At 31.7% G+C, this 21465-nt stretch overlaps 1 protein-coding gene across 3 annotated transcripts; it reads right to left on the reverse strand.

Annotated features, from left to right (window-relative positions):
* Positions 1-1069: 1069 nt before the first annotated feature.
* Positions 1070-21125, reverse strand: LOC142320346 (replication protein A 32 kDa subunit-like). Of its 3 annotated transcripts, none has more exons than XM_075358050.1 (5): positions 20993-21125; positions 13856-13948; positions 10828-10941; positions 7388-7570; positions 1070-1369 (listed from the first exon to the last, which is right to left on the reverse strand). In XM_075358050.1, the coding sequence occupies exons 1-5, from the start codon at positions 21023-21025 to the stop codon at positions 1214-1216; spliced, it is 579 nt and encodes a 192-aa protein (XP_075214165.1). In that variant the 5' UTR covers positions 21026-21125; the 3' UTR covers positions 1070-1213. The 3 variants fall into 3 exon arrangements, with proteins under 3 accessions (XP_075214165.1, XP_075214166.1, XP_075214167.1); XM_075358052.1 differs by lacking the exon at positions 1070-1369 and adding an exon at positions 4542-4805; XM_075358051.1 differs by lacking the exons at positions 13856-13948; positions 20993-21125 and adding an exon at positions 13280-13379.
* Positions 21126-21465: the final 340 nt, after the last annotated feature.

Raw genomic sequence — 21465 nt, forward strand, 5'->3', positions numbered from 1 at the left:
CGCAGTTATAAACATTTTATTAACTATATAATTGTTTGAAAGAATTGTCTCATGCATTAATATACATATGTATTATAAATATAACATTAGCATAAATCCCAGATATATTTGTTTGTTTTCTCCAACCAGTTTTCCAGCTACTGCCAGGTCTGGGTGTGTGTATACGCAAATGCAATTATCACTGTCGGTTTGTCAGGTCTGACACAGTTGCAGATGTAGTGCAGTGTAAGTGTAAATGTACTGGTAAACATGCAGTCTGGAACAGACTAGATCAACCACTCCTGAGACAGGTGGTTAATTGAAACCCAACCACCATAGATCACCAGTATCCAATTCTTACATTCAAATCCATATAAAAGCAATTGCCTTTACAAGGACTCAAACCTTAAAACTATCAAAATCAAAAATTAGCTGATTTTGCAATGACGAGCTTAACCACTATACTAACCCAGCAGGTTAAATTCCACATAAATGATAATCATTTATTTGTGGGTGATAATAATATAAGGAAAATAAAACATTTCCTCATCAGGATTTAAATTTATGGTGGGAAAGGTGAAATTAAGTGATACAATGGTAATGGATATACCCATAGGGCTTGTGTTATACAATACAACACATAGATTAGGGGATCTGAATAAAATTTAAGCTTACAGGAAGGTTTCTATTACTCATCAAATAAACAGATTATTATAAGGAACGAAAACAACAGGGACAAGTTAGAGAAATATTCAAACTCTAAAACTTGAAAAAATATGTACTGTTTCAGATTCTACAGTTAAAACTGAGGTGAAAAGTATTGTCATAGTATATTTCATTTTTTAATATTTTCCAACTGGCTTAAAAATAAAAAGGTTTATCTGTACAACTTGAATGTGTATGTCGCCATATTATTTATAGTAGTACTAAACTTTGTGAGAATTCCTTCCAAACTAAACATTTAGAAAAGATTTAAGCTGTATTATTTTTGAAATACAATAAGAAAATGTACATTACAAAAAAAAGGAAAACGTGAAAGCTTCAGGTTTTATTAAATTTAAGTTAATGCAAATTAATTTACAGTTTTACATTTAAAATCAATTGCTAACGGATACATGATTAAAAATATCTGAACATTTTAAGATCGTTTTAAAACTACAATTTATTATAAATAGCTTTTCATTATAAAAGTAATGTGAAAAATATGAATGATGCTACGTAACAGAGTATTTGTTCATAAATGTTCACACTTATGTTTGCTGACATCATGTGAATTTGCACAAGTTTGAATTAAACATTCATCTTCCCATAAGCCAGAGCTTTTTCTTATAATGTTTTGTCTGCCATCAGGTACTCTTGATATCTTATATGTAAACCTTGGTTCATAGATCTACAAAATGTTATAAATGTATAGCCATAAGGTGACAGATAGTTTTGTGAATATTATAAACTACATTCTATGCTAGTAAGTTATTCAATTATAGAATGGGGAATAATATTTGCATCTTTTATGTACAATTTAAAGATATAATTTTTCACTGGTAGACAGTTGAAGAAAACATCTGATTTGTTTAAAAGAGCTGAGATTAATTGTTAAAAAAAACTTCATTTATAAATGCAGTTCTTTTACAACAATTTTTATTTTATTTTATTTTACAAGTCTACTATCTTTCTAATTCCCAAAACATTTTTATCAGATAACTTCTTATATTATTCCAACTGTACAGAAGAATTGAGAGGAGAGTAGAAGAAGTGTTAGGAAAATACCAGTTTGGTTTCAGGAAAAGTATAGGGACAAGGGAAGCAATTTTAGGGCTAAGATTAATAATAGAAGGAAGATTAAAGAAAGGCAAACCAACATACTTGGCATTTATAGACCTAGAAAAAGCATTTGATAACATAGACTGGATAAAATGTTCAGCATTTTAAAAAAATTAGGGTTCAAATACAGAGATAGAAGAATGAGTCCTAACATTTACAGGAACCAAACAGCAACAGTAATAATTAAAGAACATAAGAAAGAAGCTGTAATAAGAAAGGGAATCTAACAAGGATGTTACCTATCCCCATTATCTTTTAATCTTTACATAGAACTAGCAGTTAATGATGTTAAAGAACAATTTAGATCTGGAGTAACACTACAACGTGAAAAGACAAAGATGCTACAATTTGCTGATGATATAGTAATTCTAGCTGAGTAAAAAAGATTTAGAAGCAACAATGAACGGCATAGATGAAGTCCTACGCAAGAACTATCGCATGAAAATAAGAACAAATTGGAAGTAATGAAATGTAGTAGAAATAATGAAGATGGACCACTGAATGTAAAAATAGGAAGAGAAAAGATTATGGAGGTAGAAGAATTTTGTTATTTGTGAAGTAGAATTACTAAAGATGAACGAAGCAGGAGCAATACAAAATGCCAAATAGCACAGGTGAAACAAGCCTTCAGTCAGAAATATAATTTGTTTACATCAAAAATTAATTTAACATCAGAAAAAGATTTTTAAAGTATATGTTTTGAGCATAGCTTTATATGGAAGTGAAACTTGGATGATTGGAGTAACTGAGATTTGGAGAAGATAAGATTATAGAAGCTTTTGAAATATGGTGCTATAGGAGAATGTTAAAAATCAGATAAAGTGGCAAATAAAGAGGTGTTGTGGCAAATCAATGAAGATCAAGCATTTGGAAAAATATAGTTAAAAGAAGAGATAGATTTATAGGCCACATAAGTCCTCGAATAGTCGCTTTAATATTGGAGGGACAGGTAGAAGGGGAAAATTGTGCAGGCAGACAACGTTTGGAATATAAAACAAATTTTTAGGTATGTAGGATGTAGGGGGTATACCGAAATGAAATTACTAGCACTAGATAGGCAGCAATCTTGGAGAGCTGCATCAAACCAGTCAAATGACTGAAGACAAAAAAAAATCATTCCAAAATAAAAATATATTCAAACATAAGCAAAAATATGCTTAAATTTAGAATTTTGGCAAAAAACCATTTTGTGGGATGCTGCTGAAGTCTTGGAAGGTATCTTGCAAACATTGAGTACAGGGCTTGAAGACTGGAAGATTTCATCTTTCTAGAACAGGAAGCACCTTTTTAGTACACTCAGAAAAAAAGAGCAATTATTTGTAAGATTATTTTTTGTCTGAAATCTTTATGAAATTATAACTGATTAGTACTTAGTGGAATCGACTTTAATAGGATCAAAGCCTTGTCCCATGTACAGAATTCCCAAAGTCAAATTTTAAAATCTTTGTTTGGCCAATTTCACATTATTAACCTAAGTAGATGCCTAAACATACACACGATCAGAATTCACCCACCTTTTTTTTGCATTTTTTTACATTTAATGATTTTCTGAATCTAAAATACTAAAAAAGTTGAAAAGAAGATTTATAATAACCTATATTTCCTTAGTAAAGGCAAGTTAGTCTTTGTTATGATAAATAGATTATTAAAACAATTTTTTAACTTTTATTATTCTACTTTATAGAAAACAAATATATATTCTACTTTGTGGAAGATATATATTTGTGAAGTATGTATGTTTATTTATTTCATAAGCCTAACAATGAACTTACATAGAATGTAGATGAAATATAAAAAAAATAACATTGTAATATACATAAAAGTTCACAACATTCTTGATATAAGTATTAACTTCTTTCATAGTAAACAGATACTGCTATCTGAATTTAACTTGCAGTAGTAGCTGTTCGTTTATTGAGAATGCAGTAATTAATCAGTCAGTAATTTTAATATATTCAGATATTACGATAACTAAATATTACAATATATGCAACATTCCATTTTTTTTCCATTAGGCAATAAATATACATTGATCAGAGCAATACTTCTAATAATAAAAAAAAGGAAAAACATTCTATTTTACAGTATTTCAATTCTTTATAACATTTCATTTTTTTAAGCAATCAGAGGTTACTAGATATGCAGCAATTACATTATATGACATAGCGTACAAAATCATGACGAAATATAAAAATCATGACTGATTCAAACCAATAATAAATTTAAATAATTTTGACCAACCACGGCACAACAAATTTTTATAGATCATACATACAAACAGTATGGAGGGCACTTATAGAAATGAATCAATAGTTAAACAGAAAATAATAAATCTGAACCGATCAGAACATAATATCCTCAAACCAAGCAGATCTTTCAAGATTAAGAAAGTCACAATAGTGAATTATAATAAATCTGAAACTGCAATTTATGTGTGATAGCACATATGAATAACATCTTTAAAATAAAACTTGCAACTTTATTAAAAAAAGAAAGTACTACTAAAAACAGAATATGCAACTATGTCTAACTGTATAGACTTTCTAAAAAGTTTATATATAATGAGTACACAATTAGTACTTTAATTGTGTGACCTGTAGAATATTCTTGAGAAATTAGTTATTTACTCAAATTATTAGCAATACATATTCAATCAAGTACATGTAATATAGAATATGCTTATGCTCCTCATATGCTGACTTAATATGCAGCATTATATAATTTTAAATTAAATAAACCAATTTTGTTAACTGCAATCACCTTTAATTTTATACAAAAAGCTACTTTATTGAAAAATGAATTTTTATTTCAGAACAGTACAGATTGAAAGGTTGAAAACCTTTTTATTAGTTTTCTGAAAATTAGATAATTAAAACAATACACATTAGCATTATTATAACCACAAAAAACCTAATAGCTCTAAACACTCAAAGTTGTGGATTACAAGCCACATTTTCTAACTCCATTTGATCTGGTGAGCTTTCATTCATTGAATTCTGTTCAGTCTAAAAAAAGGAACAAAAATTATCATTTAATCAATAAAACTAAAACAGGCATGAAATGGAATAAACACAATAGTCAATTAAACAACAGATATTTCATTAAATAATTACTGCAGAATAAAATGGATGCAGTTCACTTCCATTTTGAAACAACTACGACATTAAATATGCTAAAACAAAACTCAGTCCAGACAAGATTGTATTATAATTTTGTGACTGATTGTAGGTAAAACACTGTTTTAAAAAACTTAAATAATAAAATTACTTCGAAAAACAAATGTTGTAGTTCTACGATCTCCCAGCTTGAATTCAATGCAACAACTTACAAATGGCATTTGTTATTTGTAACTTTATACCCTTGCAATGACACTGTGTAGACTCAGGTTTCATTCATGTTATTTAAAATTCACTATTAATGAGAAACATTAATTTTCATTTAAAATAGGTCTTTTAAAATTTAAAGATCTTTCGGATAGCTTCATTCGACTGTACTTGGCTACAGTCAGATTCACATAGCTCTTGACAAATCACTGATCTCTACATAACTGGATAGAGGATCCTTATAGTGTAAAATACAATTAAGTCTTCAATATTGAAGCATACTCCAGCGTTGCAGAATGAGTGTCTGGGAACTACATAAAACCATTGTACACTTGCACAACTATAATCATGATGGTAGGAATGTTTATTTTATTCAAGTCAGATAACGAAAAGAACAGTCATTTTCACAACACAAGCATAAGTTTACGACAGTTCTAGAAAATTTATATAGAGTTCAGTGTTCAAAATAGAATATCACTTCTACTGCATCGGTTTAAAACGTGATTTTATCCCTACTCTTACACTTACCTCTGCGCATGCACCGTATCATTTTATTTAGTTCTAGCCACTCATTTGGTGGTGCTAATTTTTACCAATTGCAGTACATGGGATCCTCTATCCAGTTATATAGAGATCGTGAGACGAATATTTGGCTCTGTACGGCTCTATACTACTATATAAGTAAGTCATGCTCTGTGGTCAGACCAGTCTCCAAGGACTCAATATGCACTAATTACATGATGTTACATATAAACTTACTTAATTTTAATAATGTTACATAACATTAATTACAGATAAAATGAATTTACATATAGATTTACAAGTTTAATAATGTTATATATGTACTGATGACTAACTAACTGTAAAAGGTTAAAATTCCAAGCAGAAGTTAGTAAATTAGATGACTGATATTTTTTATCAATTCCAGTACAAAATTCAGTAGTTTTTTTTATCTTGAGTAATTCTTTCTTATTATTTTATATTTGATTTCTAAAATAAGTGTTTTGCTGCAAAAAAAAATACGCAAGAAATTTTAACTTACAAATGGTGCAGCAAAATTTTACAATGAAATTTGTTGTAACTGCAAGTTAACTCAAGGTAGATTATTATCATATTTTCTTTCACTTAAATTATGAATAATAGTGCAAAAAAAATATTTGCACGCAAATATAAAAAAAAAGACTAGTAAAACAGAAAATAATCACTAATAGTAATTGCCAAATAAAAAAACTAAAAAAAAAAACAGTATATATGTTCAGTAATTGTACTATCTAAATAAGTAAAAAAAGAAAGACTTGATAATGGCAAAAATAAATTTCTTTATTGTGGTTTCATAAAAGGTGAAAAAAAATACAGAAAGTTTTTTTCTATCAAGTGGCAAAATAAATAACGAAACAGACCATTGGCCAAATACCAAAAATAAAATAAACAATACTTCAGGTCAAATTTCATAGAAAAGGAAGGAAAAATAAAAAACCTGATTATATGTATTTTGAAGAGGAAGATGGCAGTGAAAAGTTCAAAATGAGTTTTTTTATAAATTTAGGGCAGTCTAAAAAAAATATAGTAAAAATGGAAGTGAGCTGAATTCAAACTAGAAGATATCATGGACATTAATGCAATTGAATTGCGGTTGTAAAATGAGCACTGCATATGGAGTAGAGGTACACCAAGCTGCTGATAATAAAAGTACTTCAGTGAAATGACCATTTTAAGGATTGTGGGTTGAATCAAAGTAGGTAGATTAAAATAACAAATGACAAGATAGAAGAATTGAAAATATAACAAAAAGTATAATGTAAACATTGGTTAAACTAGGTTTTAGAAAATATAACATCCAAAATAAATACTGTCAAGGAGGGAGCAAACAGCTAATAACAAAGTGGCTGAACTTTCAATGAAAATGTGTTCAAGAAATGGATGGAAAAGGAAATGATGAAAGTTAAAACAATAGAGAATGGAATCTGCATAAAATATCTTGTATAAGAGGAACCATGCACCAGAATAAAAGAACCTATGGGAGAAATGTAAAAAATATATTTTTGAATTATCATCCAGAATCAGATATCTTTCACTTATCTGATACTCTCAAAACTGCAAACACAAAAAAATGTTTAAGAATTATAATTCTTAGCAGTTTGTAATAGAATGTTAACACTGGCTGAAACATATAGCCTCATTTTAATATTCAATATCGTTAACAGTAGTGTTAAACAAAACCTTTACTAATGGGAGAACATAAAATAAAATACTGATATACTTACTTTTTGTTGTAATTGTTTTAATTTAAGAACTGTATAAACAACTTCCAATTTATGAACTGTTATTATCTTTAAATCAGTCACAGGTTTAATAGAAAATGTTAAAATAACTTTTTTGTCATTCTGCATTCCCATTTTACCAAATACTTTGTAATATTTATCTTTAAAAACTTTTTCACCAGCACCCTGTAAATGAAATATCACAATAATGTACAATTACAAATTACTCGAAAACAAATTAGTATGAGAAACTATAGAAGTATAATAAATCATCTAATAGAGTTTTATAGACAAATCAGTATTATTTATTTCAGTGATCCAAAAGAAGTGCTGTATTATATGTGGTTTGGACAGTATTTCTCTTACTTTGTATCGTTTTAATTTTTGAGATCTACTACATACTACTTCTAATCTTAAGGTTGCAGTTCATAATTTGTTTGTTTTGGATGTTTAATATTTCAGTAGTTTTAGTTTTCTTTTAGTTCTCATGAAGGAAAATGTTCATGTTAAATAAATGTATTCAAACCTCAAAAAATTGAGAAGATTTAAACTCTTACTGTTTTCAAACCTTAAAACTCACTACTATGAGTACGGAAAGCTGCTCAATCTAACCACTTTCAAATACAGAATTTCAAATATTACTCTATTGTGAGTTTCTAACATCACCACATGTGAATTGAAACACAAGTTTAATTTTCTTTATAATCTTAAAACAGTTTTGCCAATTTTGTTAATCTAAGGCATTAAACAGTGGCAGCTCGTAGCTAAAATTAGTTGAGTTGCTGCTCTAGAAAAAAGTTTTCTGTAAAAAACTTAAAGTTTTCAGTAAAATAAAAGAACTGAAAAAAATGAATCAAATAGAATAGCCAGAAGCAGGATAATAATCTATTTCTACACGATCACATTCAAGAATATGGTACACGATTTTTAATCACATTGTGCTTAAAAAACCATATTCAGTTTAACTGAATAAATTATAACATTTCTATACAAATAATATTTTTTGGTATTATTAGATTAGTTAATAAAATGTCCACTTAAAAACACTATAGTCCAGTGGAGCTTGATTTAAATTTCTATGTACACAGAAACAAATACATAATTAGTTTTTACTAAGTACTTTCTTTTTCACCCTTCCAGCATGTTTTTGGGCAGATTTGGCAATCAAAGAGCCCTTGCTTTCTGCCATCTGATTACTACTGAAAAACAACTAAACCGCTTTCATATTCCTTCCACAACAGTCAAACACCACGCCCTAGAACTGTGAAGCAAACAGTTCCATACAAAGATTTTTGTATCTTTTTCATAAACTGGGGGATGGCTACTGACATTAAGCTTAAGGATTATATATTATACAAGTTCAAAGAAAGAATTAAAGAAAAAAGGACTGATTATATTAAATGTTATTGATAATATCAAGTGGAAATAGGGGGTTCTGTAGTTCCACAGTGCCTATACGCCAGCCACCACTGGTAAGTATTTTACAATTTTCCTTATTATTGATGCTAAACCATTTCTCCTCCTAAAGCATAAACTAACTGAATATGATTTGATATTTGATTTAAAAGCTTTATAGAAGTGTCTTGATTTATTTTGTTTAAACTCACCTTCCATTACTGTAACCTGATTCCTAAATAATTCTCTCCTTTTTCTTTTCAGGATCGTAAGCGATTCTTTTTTTCCACGTTTCATTCCACTAAGCACTTCACTCTCCATTCCGGTAAGCATGTTTTATTGCAATGTTGTGAGGAGTTTCTTGGCCATTTCCACAATACTCTTTGTTGTTTATTCCCAAATCATGGCTCCTTCAATTTTGGATGAAATTTTTGTTGTTTATTCCCAAATCATGGCTCCTTCAATTTTGGCTGAAATTTTTGTTGTGTTTCTTTTAGTACAATTTCTAAGTTTAGTATCAGCTCTAAGTTTATTTTCAGGATTTTGGTTTTAGTCCTGCGTTCTCTTGTTGGTATGAAGTTCATTTTGATCAGAAATATAAAAGATAATCTGATGTCACGTTTATCGTTTTTAAACTTTGAAGTTTTGGATTTCTTACAATGTCATCTAGATACGGCCACATGGTCCTTTCTTATTTCTGTTTAGCCTCTGGAAATTACCGTTCAGGTATTACTATAGAGGATAAATGAGGATGACATGTATGAGTGTAAATGAAGTGTAGTCTTGTACAGTCGCAGTTTGACCATTCCTGAGATGTGTGGTTAATTGAAGCCCAGCCACCAAATAACATTGGCATCCATGATATAGTATTCAAATCCGTATAAAAGTAACTGTCGTTACTAGGACTTGAACGCTGGAACTCTCAACTTCCAAATCAGCTGATTTGGGAAAACATGTTCACGACTAGACCAACGCAGTGGGTACTGCTACATGGTCCAGATGAATTTCACCCAACATTGGAATTGGGGATATCCAGGTTTTTCTTGCTTGGTTTTGCTTTGAAATTTGTGGAAATTATATTCAATTTTAATTGTTAGAGTAACCTCACCATTCTTCCTTCGTTCTTGTTTGTTCTTTTAAGTGCTGGATATCTCCCTATAATAGCCACAAATTTCTTTTCATCCTAGTCATTATAGGGAGATGAAAAGAAGTGTATGCCATTATTTTATACAATTTCTGCCATTTATTATATTTACAAGAAAAACACTTCCAAGGATGAGGGATTACTAACTGGTGAAACTTGTTAGTTGTCAACAAAAGAATTGATGAACAATTTTGCTAGTATTTAATGAATAAAATGTTTATGTGAACATCTCCCAGTGCTCTTTTGGAACTGAAAAAACATGTTAATAATGAACAGTTTCGGGGTATATCTAACAGATGATGTAAAAAAAAAACTGTTTAGAAGGTAAAAAAGAGCAAGTTTGTATTCTTGGTGGAATATGTAATCGAGTTTTTTGAAATAGAAATCGAGCTTTCAAAAGTCTTTTAAAGCATTTTTCTTTACAGTGGATAGCATCTGCCATCCTAGTCCATGAAATTACTCTGAAGATATCCCTTCTGAAATCCATGAAATCATTTACCTCTTCTGATGAAGGTGAAAAACAGGTAAAACATCCTTCTTCAGATATATTACATTTTTAATTACATTTAATGATCGTATGATGTTGCTGCAGTAGGTTCATGTTTTTTCATAAAACATTTAGTTTCAGATTTCCATAAAATATTTTGTATCACTCTATTTAACAAGGTTTCTGTGTGTTACAAATTTAAACTTTTACACAGATATACTCACATAAACGCTATCAGTCAATAAAATCTATTGTATTAATAAAAATGTAGTATTTAAATACAGTCTTCATTTTTACTGTAAGCAAGATAAACTAGCATTAACAAAAACATTTATGTGAATTTTTTTCAAAAATATTAAAATTGTATTTTCAGTCATGAGTCTTATACAAGCAAATGTGGCAGGTTTTAAAACTTACTTCATCTTCATTGAGCCATTGAATTACTTCTATTTCACCTGTGTTATCTTCCACTGAATAAACTATTTTCTTTTCTAATTCATTGACATTTCTGACAATCCCAACAATACATACCTATAAAATATCAAACAAAATCTAAATGATATTCACTACGGTATGAATAAAACCATATCACTAATGAATAAAATTGCACTATGGTATTGGAGTATTAATAATTAAAAAAAAAATGATCCTACAAGTACTTACCTCCAGATTAGTGTATGTTAAAAAAACTATTTTTTCAATGAACATTTTTGCAATTCTTTTCCCTCATTTATTACACCTTGGTTTCAACCTCACTGCTCTATTAACTCATGTCTTATCTACCATTATTTTGTTTTTCATGAAGTTTTCATTAAATTTTCTTTTTTGCAAAACACCACCCTCAAATTTCTTCCATTTTTGGAATGTTTCCTTAACATGTTTTTCAGGAAGACAAGCAGCTCCCTTATCATATTTTCCTTAAACTTCTTTGTGATTTGAAAAGTCATCATCCTTTCAAGGTTGAATTAAACTTAGAAAAAGAGAAAATTCTACATGGCTCTAGTCCAGAGAGTAGGATAGTTGTCTGTTTGTTTTTTCTGATAATAATTACACATAAGGAGTGATGTATGAAATGGCATGTAAGTTTTTCACAGCTCAGGCCTCTTTCCGTTCATAAAGTTCTTCTAGATGGTTCTTATTTACTGTCTGATCATTTGGAATGGATCCATAATGAATAACATTTTTCCAATCAAAAAAAAAAAAAAATTAATAGCACACTGATGTTTGACAGACTCAACTGAGCTTTTTTTTATCTGAGCAATTCCTTTCCCCCCATCCATTGCACCTTGATTTCAATCTCATTGCTATTAACTCATCTTCCATTAATATGTTTTTCATGAAGTTTTCATCAACATTAAAACAGACAAGCAGTTCTTTGCTGATATTAATTCAGTTTTCTTTCTAATCATTAGTCAACAAAAACAAGTATAAATTTTATGCCAATGCAGTTTGTGTGCAGCTTTTCTCTTAAAATGACATGGTATGATCCTATACTGATGTCTACAACAGAAGACAGTTAAACAGCTATCTTCATGAATCATAACATAAACATCTTTGAAATAATCGCCATCTATTGATGTGAAAGATTGACAAGGTTTGTGATTTTCATTGGCTGATGTTCTGCTAGTTTTAAAAATGAGCGTACCACTTGTAGCACTGCATTCAGGTTAAGAATTATCTTAACTTCCCTGTTAAGAATTGTATGCTTACTGAAGCATTTAAAATTATCATATTCACTATGTTAAAAATCTGATACACAGTCATTAGACGTTTACTCCAGCTATAGTAACTCAATGGCTAACAATGGTAGTGTGACAACAAAATAGGTAGCTGCTTGTTTGCTAGCACGCACCATTTTACACCATTAGGTATGTAGAATAAACTTCCCTTTTGAACACATCTCTATTATAACCGTTCGTTGTAATGTCTGAACGTGATAGATTAATGTCTTTGTCTAATTAAACAGCTGCCCAAATGCCAAAACAAAGGTTTAATTTGCTAGGGTTTAATTTAGCAGCCCAAACTTAAGTAGAAAAAAAACATAAATAAAACACTATTTATAAATCATATTCTGTAGTTTACGGGTCCAGCAAAATATCAAGATTCATCAAAATAATATTTGTAATTACAATTTTTCTTCTTTACACTTATGAATGAGAAAGTAAAAAAAGGCCAGAGCCAAAGACTCATTCATTGTTCTAAAACTATATACACTTGATTTCATCAAAATCCTGATTTCAACCAGAAAAACAAAATTTTGTAAAATATGCTAATAAGTCAAACCCCTATGCTACTTTCACAAAGCCCGACTTCATGATAATGTTCAACTGTCTCAGGCATAGTAAGATCCTCAACATTCATTCTAAGACTAACTTGAAATATTAAAAATTATCATTAATATTTTAATGAAATAACAAACAAAAAGTACATATTTAAACAGGTTTATCCTTGATCAACATTATGCAGAAATTAAAACCAAAAACTCCTTTGACTCATTGCTCATTAAGGCCAGTCAATTTTCCAATAATTCTTAATAAAAAAATATGATTATGCCATGAAATATTATTTAAAAGAGCTTGCCATAATAGTTAATTTTTTTTTAATACTTTTATTTATAGTCCCATCAACAATTAAAGTCATTAGCAACTTATCAGTGTAATGTAACTGTAGTGGTAAATTTGTAGTCTTGAACAAACTCAGGTTGACTGCTCCTGAGATGTCTGGTTAATTGAAATCCAACCACCAAAGAAAACCGGTGTCCACAATCTAGTTTTCAAATCCGAATAAAAGTAACTACTACCTTCATTAGGATCTGGACCTGAGAACTTTAACTTCAAAATCAGCTGATTACAATAACGAGTTTACTTACCACTAGACCAACCCGTTTAATGACACACTCAACAGACAGAATGATTGAAATTTTTGCTATTTTTAACAAATTAAATATATAACTAAAAAATACCATTTTATCTGAGTAAAGTTGTATTAAAAATATACATGACATAAATTTCTCATTTAAAATCAATTAAATTTTAAATCCTGATAAAATAAAAACAAACAAAATGAATGATAATTTTATTCAGGCATTTATTCATTCCCAATCATGAATGAATGAATGTCTGATAAAAACGGAAGATAAACCATATAGTGTATAATGAATACTGTAATGATGCAATTCACACTACTGATAAAAAAATATACATAAATAAATGACAAGTTCAACTCAGATCTATAGTATGTCTATAGTCTACATATGTATGAGTACAAAATGTATTTTACCATAATAATAAATAACTTAGGAAGAAGAAAACAAAACAAAACATATAATATAATATTGTTATCAAACATGTAAATGTTACTTCTTGTGTATTTTACCCATTTTATCCATTTATGTTAATAAAAAGAACAGTATTATCAATTTTATTTTTATTCAGTTTACACTTACGCAACTAATTTCAGTATTTCCTATTTTTAAAGAATCATCTTGGCAATCCATAATCTGCTTTATTGTAACATGAGCAACAGGATCCACAGCCTTCTGAAAATGAAAAACACACTTATACAAATAATGATAAAAAAGAGAATCAGAGACTAACAATTTATTTATGATTCAAATTAAGAAATTCTATTTTTTTTAAATAATTATTTAAAAGCATTTTCCTTAAATATTAGCTCTAACCTAATCCAATTACACACCTAAGTTTCAAAAAACAGACATTCAGATCATACATATATGACATCAGAAAATTTTCTCTAACAGAAAGTTTCTCTAACAGTTGCTGTTGTTACAATATATAATTTTTAAAAATGCTTTTGAATTTTTGTAAAACAAATTAAAAATTCATAAAATTATTCAGTACATACAATACTCCAAAAACCGCCAGATACCTTGTGTCGCTTTCATGATTTGAATGTATGTAATGCATGTAATGAGAATGTATATGTGTAGTTTATGATATCAATAGATTATAAGTCACATTGTTATTTGGATCCCAACAATGGGGCAGCATTGAGGAGCTATTAACTTTAGAATATAATTGGTTACATACACACCATTTTCCAATACAGAAGAAGGTTAGCTTAATTAGTGAATTAAACAGGTAAAAAGGAGCTAAATCATACGAATCACTTCAAGCAAGTAATAGCATTAAACCAAATTAAACCTTGTTAATTTTCTGCATTATTGCTATAAGTTTAACTATAAATTTAACTGAAGAAAGCCTGAAGGAATTATAAAAAAATTACAATATAAGATTGTTTTTTTTTATCATTTTTTCAATAGTGCCATTTCAGCATTGCATAACTTTAATACAACAAACTAGTGCTTGAATCACAAATTCAGCTGATTTTGAATTGAAGAGTTATACGCTTCAAATCCCAGTAGAAGCAGTTACTTTTATTCAGATTTGAATACTAGATTGTGGATTCTGGTGTTTTTGGTGGTTGGGTTTCAATTAACCACACATCTCAGGAATGGTCGACCTGAGACTGTACAAGACTACACTTCATTTACATTCATACATATCATCCTCATTCATCCTCTGAAGTAATGCCTTACGGTGATTTCAGAGGCTAAACAGAAAAACAAAAGTTGGGACATTTTAAAAATTATACTCCTAGCATTGAAATCCTGCAAATGAAAAAATTTGTCTAATAGCTACTTTAACTACTAAATCAGTATCTGTGTTGTTAATGTGGTGTGTTTTTTATTTACTACCACATGTTATCTGTTCAATAAAACCACAATATGTTTGGTGGTATGCTGAACTGACTGAAGTAAAAAATTTTAGTTGAATGTGCATATGTTAAGCCATTTGGCGACACGCTGACCAATAAAGACTGGTTTCTATGAACTCCAGGCTTTCATCCACTGGGTGTGGTCCAGGGCCAGATAATCTCTCAGGTGATCAGCATCTATTGTCCCGCAACCAAACAGCGGACACTTGGGAGTTGGCAGCACATGTATGAGGCGAAGGTGAAAGGCAAAATAGTCATGGCCAGTTTTTAGTCAAAAAGCAACTTCACTGACTGCACATGGGAGGCTGGTGTTGATAGGGCCATCAGTGACCAAGGTCTCCCACCTCCTACCAGGAGCCGTCTTGGAGAGGCATTGTTGACCGCCGCGTCGACCACTGTCCTGGATGAATGCAAGGACGCAGGGCAACTAGGTTGGGGTAGAGTCATTCCTAACTTAGCCAGTTTATCGGCTTTCTCATTTCTATGTAAGTTAACATGTCTGGGTATCCACTGAAACATCAGTGTCCACCTGCAATTTCCCAGGCTTTTCAATCTTCTATATTCAACCGTCCTCTGGCAGTCTGTTTGGGTGTTGCGCAATATATTATGTATAGCAGCTTGGGAGTCAACCAAAAACACTACTTTCAAAGGAGAAGCTAGCTTTTCCAGTTCGGCCACAGCGGTGTGCACTGCTTCAACTTTGCCATCATAGTTACTGAGGGGCACATACAACTATATGTCCCTGAAAATGACGGCAGTAGTACCCAGTTCCAGTTTCTCCACTGTCTGAAATTGACGATCCATCAGTGTAGATGTGAATCCATTCGTCCTCTGAAAATTCCTCATGAATGGTTTGTAGGGCTAGCTGCTTCAATTCGTGTTGTGTGGAGGTGTGTTTTAGTGTCGAATGGTTCTTGAGTTTGTAGCAAGCTCGAGGTAAGTGGTTGAAGAAGTCCCAGCTCGTGCACTGAGATGCAGTGTCCACGGGTGGAATATCATATTTCCTTATAAGTTTTTCATATGCACTGAGTGAAGCCGTCCTCAGCCTAAAAGTAGCTTGCTGGTAGTTGGTCCACTGATGCTTATAGACTCGGATAAAATGCTCCCAGAATCTCAATGCCACCCTTTCTCGGTATAATTGTAGGGGCTCAATCTGAGTCTGCGCTTCCATGGCTGTAATAGGGTGGACTTAGCAGCACCTGTGATTACCCTTAAGGCTGTATTTTGTACAAGGTCAAGCTTGCTTTGCACAAGCTGTGACTATCAGTTCACTCCCATATAACAGCACAGGTCTTATGTACGAATTGTAGGCATCCTGATTTGCATCCCACACTGTGGCTGTCGGTCTTCTTAATAGGCGAGTTCTTTTTACCACCTTTTTCACACAGTGGTCCACATGGGGCCTCTACATTAAATGTCTGTCCAGTTGAACCCCTAAATATTTGGATATATTGCTTTCCTCCACTATTCCACTGTACTGGAGGTGAATCTGTGGTATTTTTGTTGACAGAGAGAAAAGTTGAAAGGTGGTTTTTTATGCATTCACTGTCATTGCGTTTTGCTTTGCCCATTGTTCTAGTTTTATCAGAGCCTTGTTTAAACAGACCTTGAGTGAAAAGATGGATCCACTGGTTCCCCAGAAAAGTAGGTCGTCTGCATAAAGGAGTGCCTGAACACCAGACACCACTTCTTATTGCATCCAGGATATCATTTATCAAGATATTAAATAGCCAATAGCTCAAGACAGCTCCCTTGGCTAGTCCTTGCTATTGAATGCAAAATCCCAATGTGCAGTTGGAATACCTTACCCATCTATCCCTTACCCTATCTTTGGGATAGGAATGGCTTTACCCACCTAGGTTTCCAGAGATTCCCTGTCTGCCAAGTTTATGTATGAGCATGAGCCTCCAGATGGTGTCATAAGCAGCCTACAGGTCCACCAGTACTGTCAATGTTGATATTTTCCTGTGGAATCTGTCTTTAACATGTTGCATAAAATTGGTTACCTGGTCCATTGTGCTACCGTGCTCGCACAATCCCACCTGAGCATTGTGAATGAGATTTCGTGCTTCAACCAATTGATTTAGAAAGTTTGCAATATCATTTCTGCCACTTTACAGAAAGTACTGACCAACAATATAACTCTGCACCTCATTAACTTCTTTCAGTATAGGAACGATTTTGGCCTTTCTACATTGCTGAGGCATGTGCTTTTTCCAAGTCAAATTTATGGCGGCTAGAACTGTTTTCTTGGCAGCATCACAAATGTGGATTAAAAGCTTAGGTAAAATACCATCAATTCCTGCAGATTCTTTTATTTAGTCTGCAATAGAGCACTCTCCAGCTTAGCAATAGTGAAGGGAGCACCAGACAGCTTCTGACCTCTTGTCAAGCACGAGGTCAATGGGCACTTGGACAGTGTCCTAATGATGGCATTATCTCCATGAACACGGCTCAAATCCATATAGTACTTACGTAAGATATTGGCTATATCTATTGGATCGGCAAAAGATTGATTGGCACACTGCAAGAGTTGCTGCAGCATTGGAGGGTTGTCATTGTTAAGCCAAGAGATAAATTTGTTAGCTTGGGTACCATTCTTCCTGAAATCCAATGTAGCAATAAAAACCCTGAAAGCAGAGCACCAGGCTTTTTTGATTTCAGTGTGAAGCTCAACTTGGTGTTTCCTAAGTGACCTGAGGTCTTCAGGCACTTTGGTTCTTACGGCTGTTGTCTTGCCTTTTCTTCAGGTAGGATAATGTGGAGTTCCATATAAGTTTGAAGTTTCTCACCTGTTCATGGGGTACACACTGTTGGGCACAGTCTAGTAAGCTTCATTACTTGTGTTGATAGTTTTTTCAGGGGATTCAGACAGAAGTGCCTCAGAGAGAGCCGCATCCGCCCACATTTTGAACTTATCCCAATCCTTCTTGCCTTCTTGAAATTCCATCACAGAGCAGGGCAGATGCAACATGTCTTGTCTGTAAGTGAAGTGATGAGAATGGCTCTACGGCTGCATTCACCGGCATCATCAAGAAATTTAACTTTTGTTTTGCGAGAAATATGAAGGTAGGTGACAACTAGATCTGGACTTGACATTTGACCTGAGAATGAAAAGAAAGTTGGGGATGTTTCCAAAACCACTAATTGGTTACTATCAATCATTTTCTCCAGTCTTCCCAGGCATGGTGAGTCTCGAATAGCCCCATCTTGGTGAAGGAATGCTGAAATCTCCAACAAGAAAGCTGTTTGCCTGGATTGATGTTTCAACTGCTTCAAAAGAGGAGACGCTACCAGGAGGGTTGTACAGTCACACTAGAGTGTTGTCCATTTTCCATACCTCAACCTGAACGGCTTCAAGCTTCTCATCATCTTCCATTTCATGAAACACTCAGAGCTTCTTTGTTACATTTTTTTAACTCCAATGAATACACCAGAAGTGATATGTCAAGATCTTTTCATAGTTGTAATGGCATAACCGTTTGACTGATAAAACTCAGCAGTTTCTATAGTTTCTGCTTCGACGACAAAGAATAAATCAACATCTAAATAGTATATGTTTCATTTGATTCTAAAAATTTAGTTTGTTAAGGCCTCCTGCATTCCAATAAAGGATACAAAGGCTAGAGTCAGAGCTCTTAAAAGAACTGGTTTGTGGAAAGTTTTTTGAAACCATCTTAATGTAATCAGTGTGTTAAAGGTGAACCTTGTGTTGATCATTAAGATTACGCAGGGGGCACCACAAGTAGATGATCAACTTCACCCCCCCGCCGACTTAAAACTCCTATAGTATTACTATACTACACTCCTATAGTAAACTCTTCCCCTATAGTATTCTTTTCATTCCAGTAACTATTATCTCTTTTATATCTGTTTGGAATAGACCGAATTGACCTTGAATAGTTCATTTACTGAATTCTTCCATTTTTGCATTCAGTATCGGATCTATTTACAGGGGCTGTTTGGAGATTTCTCAAAATGACAATGAAAAAACTTTTCTGACTTTCCTGAAAACATTTTTTTGACTTCAGGCACCTTGCGATTCAATACATCAAGACCAACAACATTCCAACTTTTTACTACCTTCAGTGTAATGTGATTTGTCCAGCTCCACAAATTGTGGCATTGTCTCAGCTTTGAAGTCATCATTTGAAGTGAATCTACATCCAGCAGGCCATTTCTTCCTCTATGGAAGAGGAAGTAATTGCTAGGAGGCAAATTTGGCTTGGTGCATTTGGAAGCACTTCAAAGCGTAGGTAGGTCATTTGAAGTGCAACAACCCGAGAAGAGCTTGCAGGTGCATTATTGTGATAAAATAACACTTTCTTTTGGCCAGAGGTGGCATTTTTGATCTCTGGCATATAATGGAGAATTTGTGTTACAAATATTGTTATAAAATGTGGTAGAAACTCTAAATATCTTTGAGGAGTGTTCAGTCAACTGTATATTTGGTCCACATAACAAATATGGCACCCAATGAGCAAAAATCTTTTTCATACCAAAAATATCATGTAAAATTTAGTGGTGGCATATTATCGAGGTGTTTGTATTGTCAGCAAGGTTGTGTACCTTCAGTGTGCAATCATTCAATATGGCATTGTGGATTTTGGAGACAATTTCGATTGACCCAACTGTTTATCTTGAATGGATGTATGACTATGTTTAATCAGCACCTCACTTTTTTCTTCAAAAAGAATTGGAAGAATCCTTTAAAGTGGATTTGAAATTTTGTATATCTTTAGGCGTTAAACCTTTACAAACAAAGTGATTTATAATAGCTTGAACTTCAATTCTATACATTTTTTCAGAATAATCAAACCTTGCTTGCTTTATACTCAATCACCATAAACAAGCAAACTAAACAAACGCGACTGAAACTTGGCAACACATAATTTAAAGGATCATAGTTGACATATATCACTAGAGACCGGATTATATGAAACATAAAAAACTTGAAATATGCATGAAAAGTGTCAAAATATGCAAATTTAAATAATAAAAAAAAGTAATTTTTAGTTTTTAATTTCAAAATCAGCATACAATTAGTAAGTAGTTGAATAACATATCGATAAATTTGATAATTAACAACTATTTAATATTTTGTTATTTTTGTAAACATAAACAGTCAGATGTACTGTTCCATGGCTGCTAAGTGCGTTCTAAGAGCCATGCAGCAAATAGATTTGGCCGGCTGCAATGTAAGATTTTATTTATTAACAAGGTGCCCTACCGAAAATATGCTTCATCACTAAATTTTAAGGAAAATACGCAATAACCGGAGAGAATGGGCTTAATATGCATATGCATATAATCCGATCTCTATGATTCAAATTCATTTTGTGATACTTGTGCAATTCCTGTATCAGGCCAAAAACTTTATCAACCTAGTGGTTGATAATCGGTAGAACATATTTGAACAAGCGAAAATTGCTTTTAGAGGATAGAGTAAATTTATGTATGTTATTCAGTTGCTCCCCAGTTTACAAAAAATCTAATTGCAAAAAATATAGAATCTTATTATTTCTAAATCCTGCATGATCTAACTTTCATAAAATTAAGACTGAAAAAATATTTTAACATTCACCAGTATTATTCATTCCAGCATAAAATTATTATTACATTAAAATAATGGAATGATGCCAAAATTACAGTTAAAAATAGTTATATAGAACTTTGGAAAAGTCAACATTAGCATAAAATTTATCTCATTGTGTTCTGTAATTAAAACACTTCCTGTAGAGATACAAGTACAGTTTTTTTATTTAATATAAACTTATGAATTGCACATCAAAGCATCAAATTGTGTTATTAAAATAATTCATGATAAATATCTCTTTTTACTTACTTTTGAGTACATACTATAATGATATTGTTCCATGTCTATTAAATATACCACTAACAACTAACAAAAAATATAAATTTAATATGACTAACACATTAATGTGATATATCTACTTCAAATTCAGAAACCTTGCTACTTCTTTTCTAACAATGTATTTATATACTGAAAAAAAATCCCACTTCAGTATTCCAAGGTCATTTTCTTACATCAGAAAACTATTACTTCAATTCATTTATTAGTTTATTTATCTTCATTTAACACTTTTATTTATTGATCTTCACTTATTACTTTACTTTTTTTATGACTTTCAATTCTATGCTAATTCTTAAAATCTAATATATGCTATGTTATACATAATTCATTATTTGCTTTATATTCTGAATGTTGTCATCACACTACATGTTTTACTTTTTATACTTTCTTCCACTAAAGTTAACTAAGCACTATGTCTCAATATACTATGGAATAGTTCATGG

The sequence above is a fragment of the Lycorma delicatula genome, chromosome 2 (assembly GCF_047948215.1).
Source record: "Lycorma delicatula isolate Av1 chromosome 2, ASM4794821v1, whole genome shotgun sequence".
Taxonomy (NCBI): Eukaryota; Metazoa; Arthropoda; class Insecta; order Hemiptera; family Fulgoridae; genus Lycorma; species Lycorma delicatula.

Bases quoted from the DNA above. Each gene is read 5' to 3' on its own strand.
- LOC142320346 (XM_075358050.1), bottom strand. From the start codon at position 21,025: ATGGAACAATATCATTATAGTATGTACTCAAAA. The intron at 10,942-13,855 runs GTAAGTGTAAAC...GATATTTTATAG, and splicing joins GAAATACTGAAATTAGTTGC to GTATGTATTGTTGGGATTGT. The intron at 1,370-7,387 runs GTAAGTATATCA...AACATTTTGTAG, and splicing joins TAAAACAATTACAACAAAAA to ATCTATGAACCAAGGTTTAC.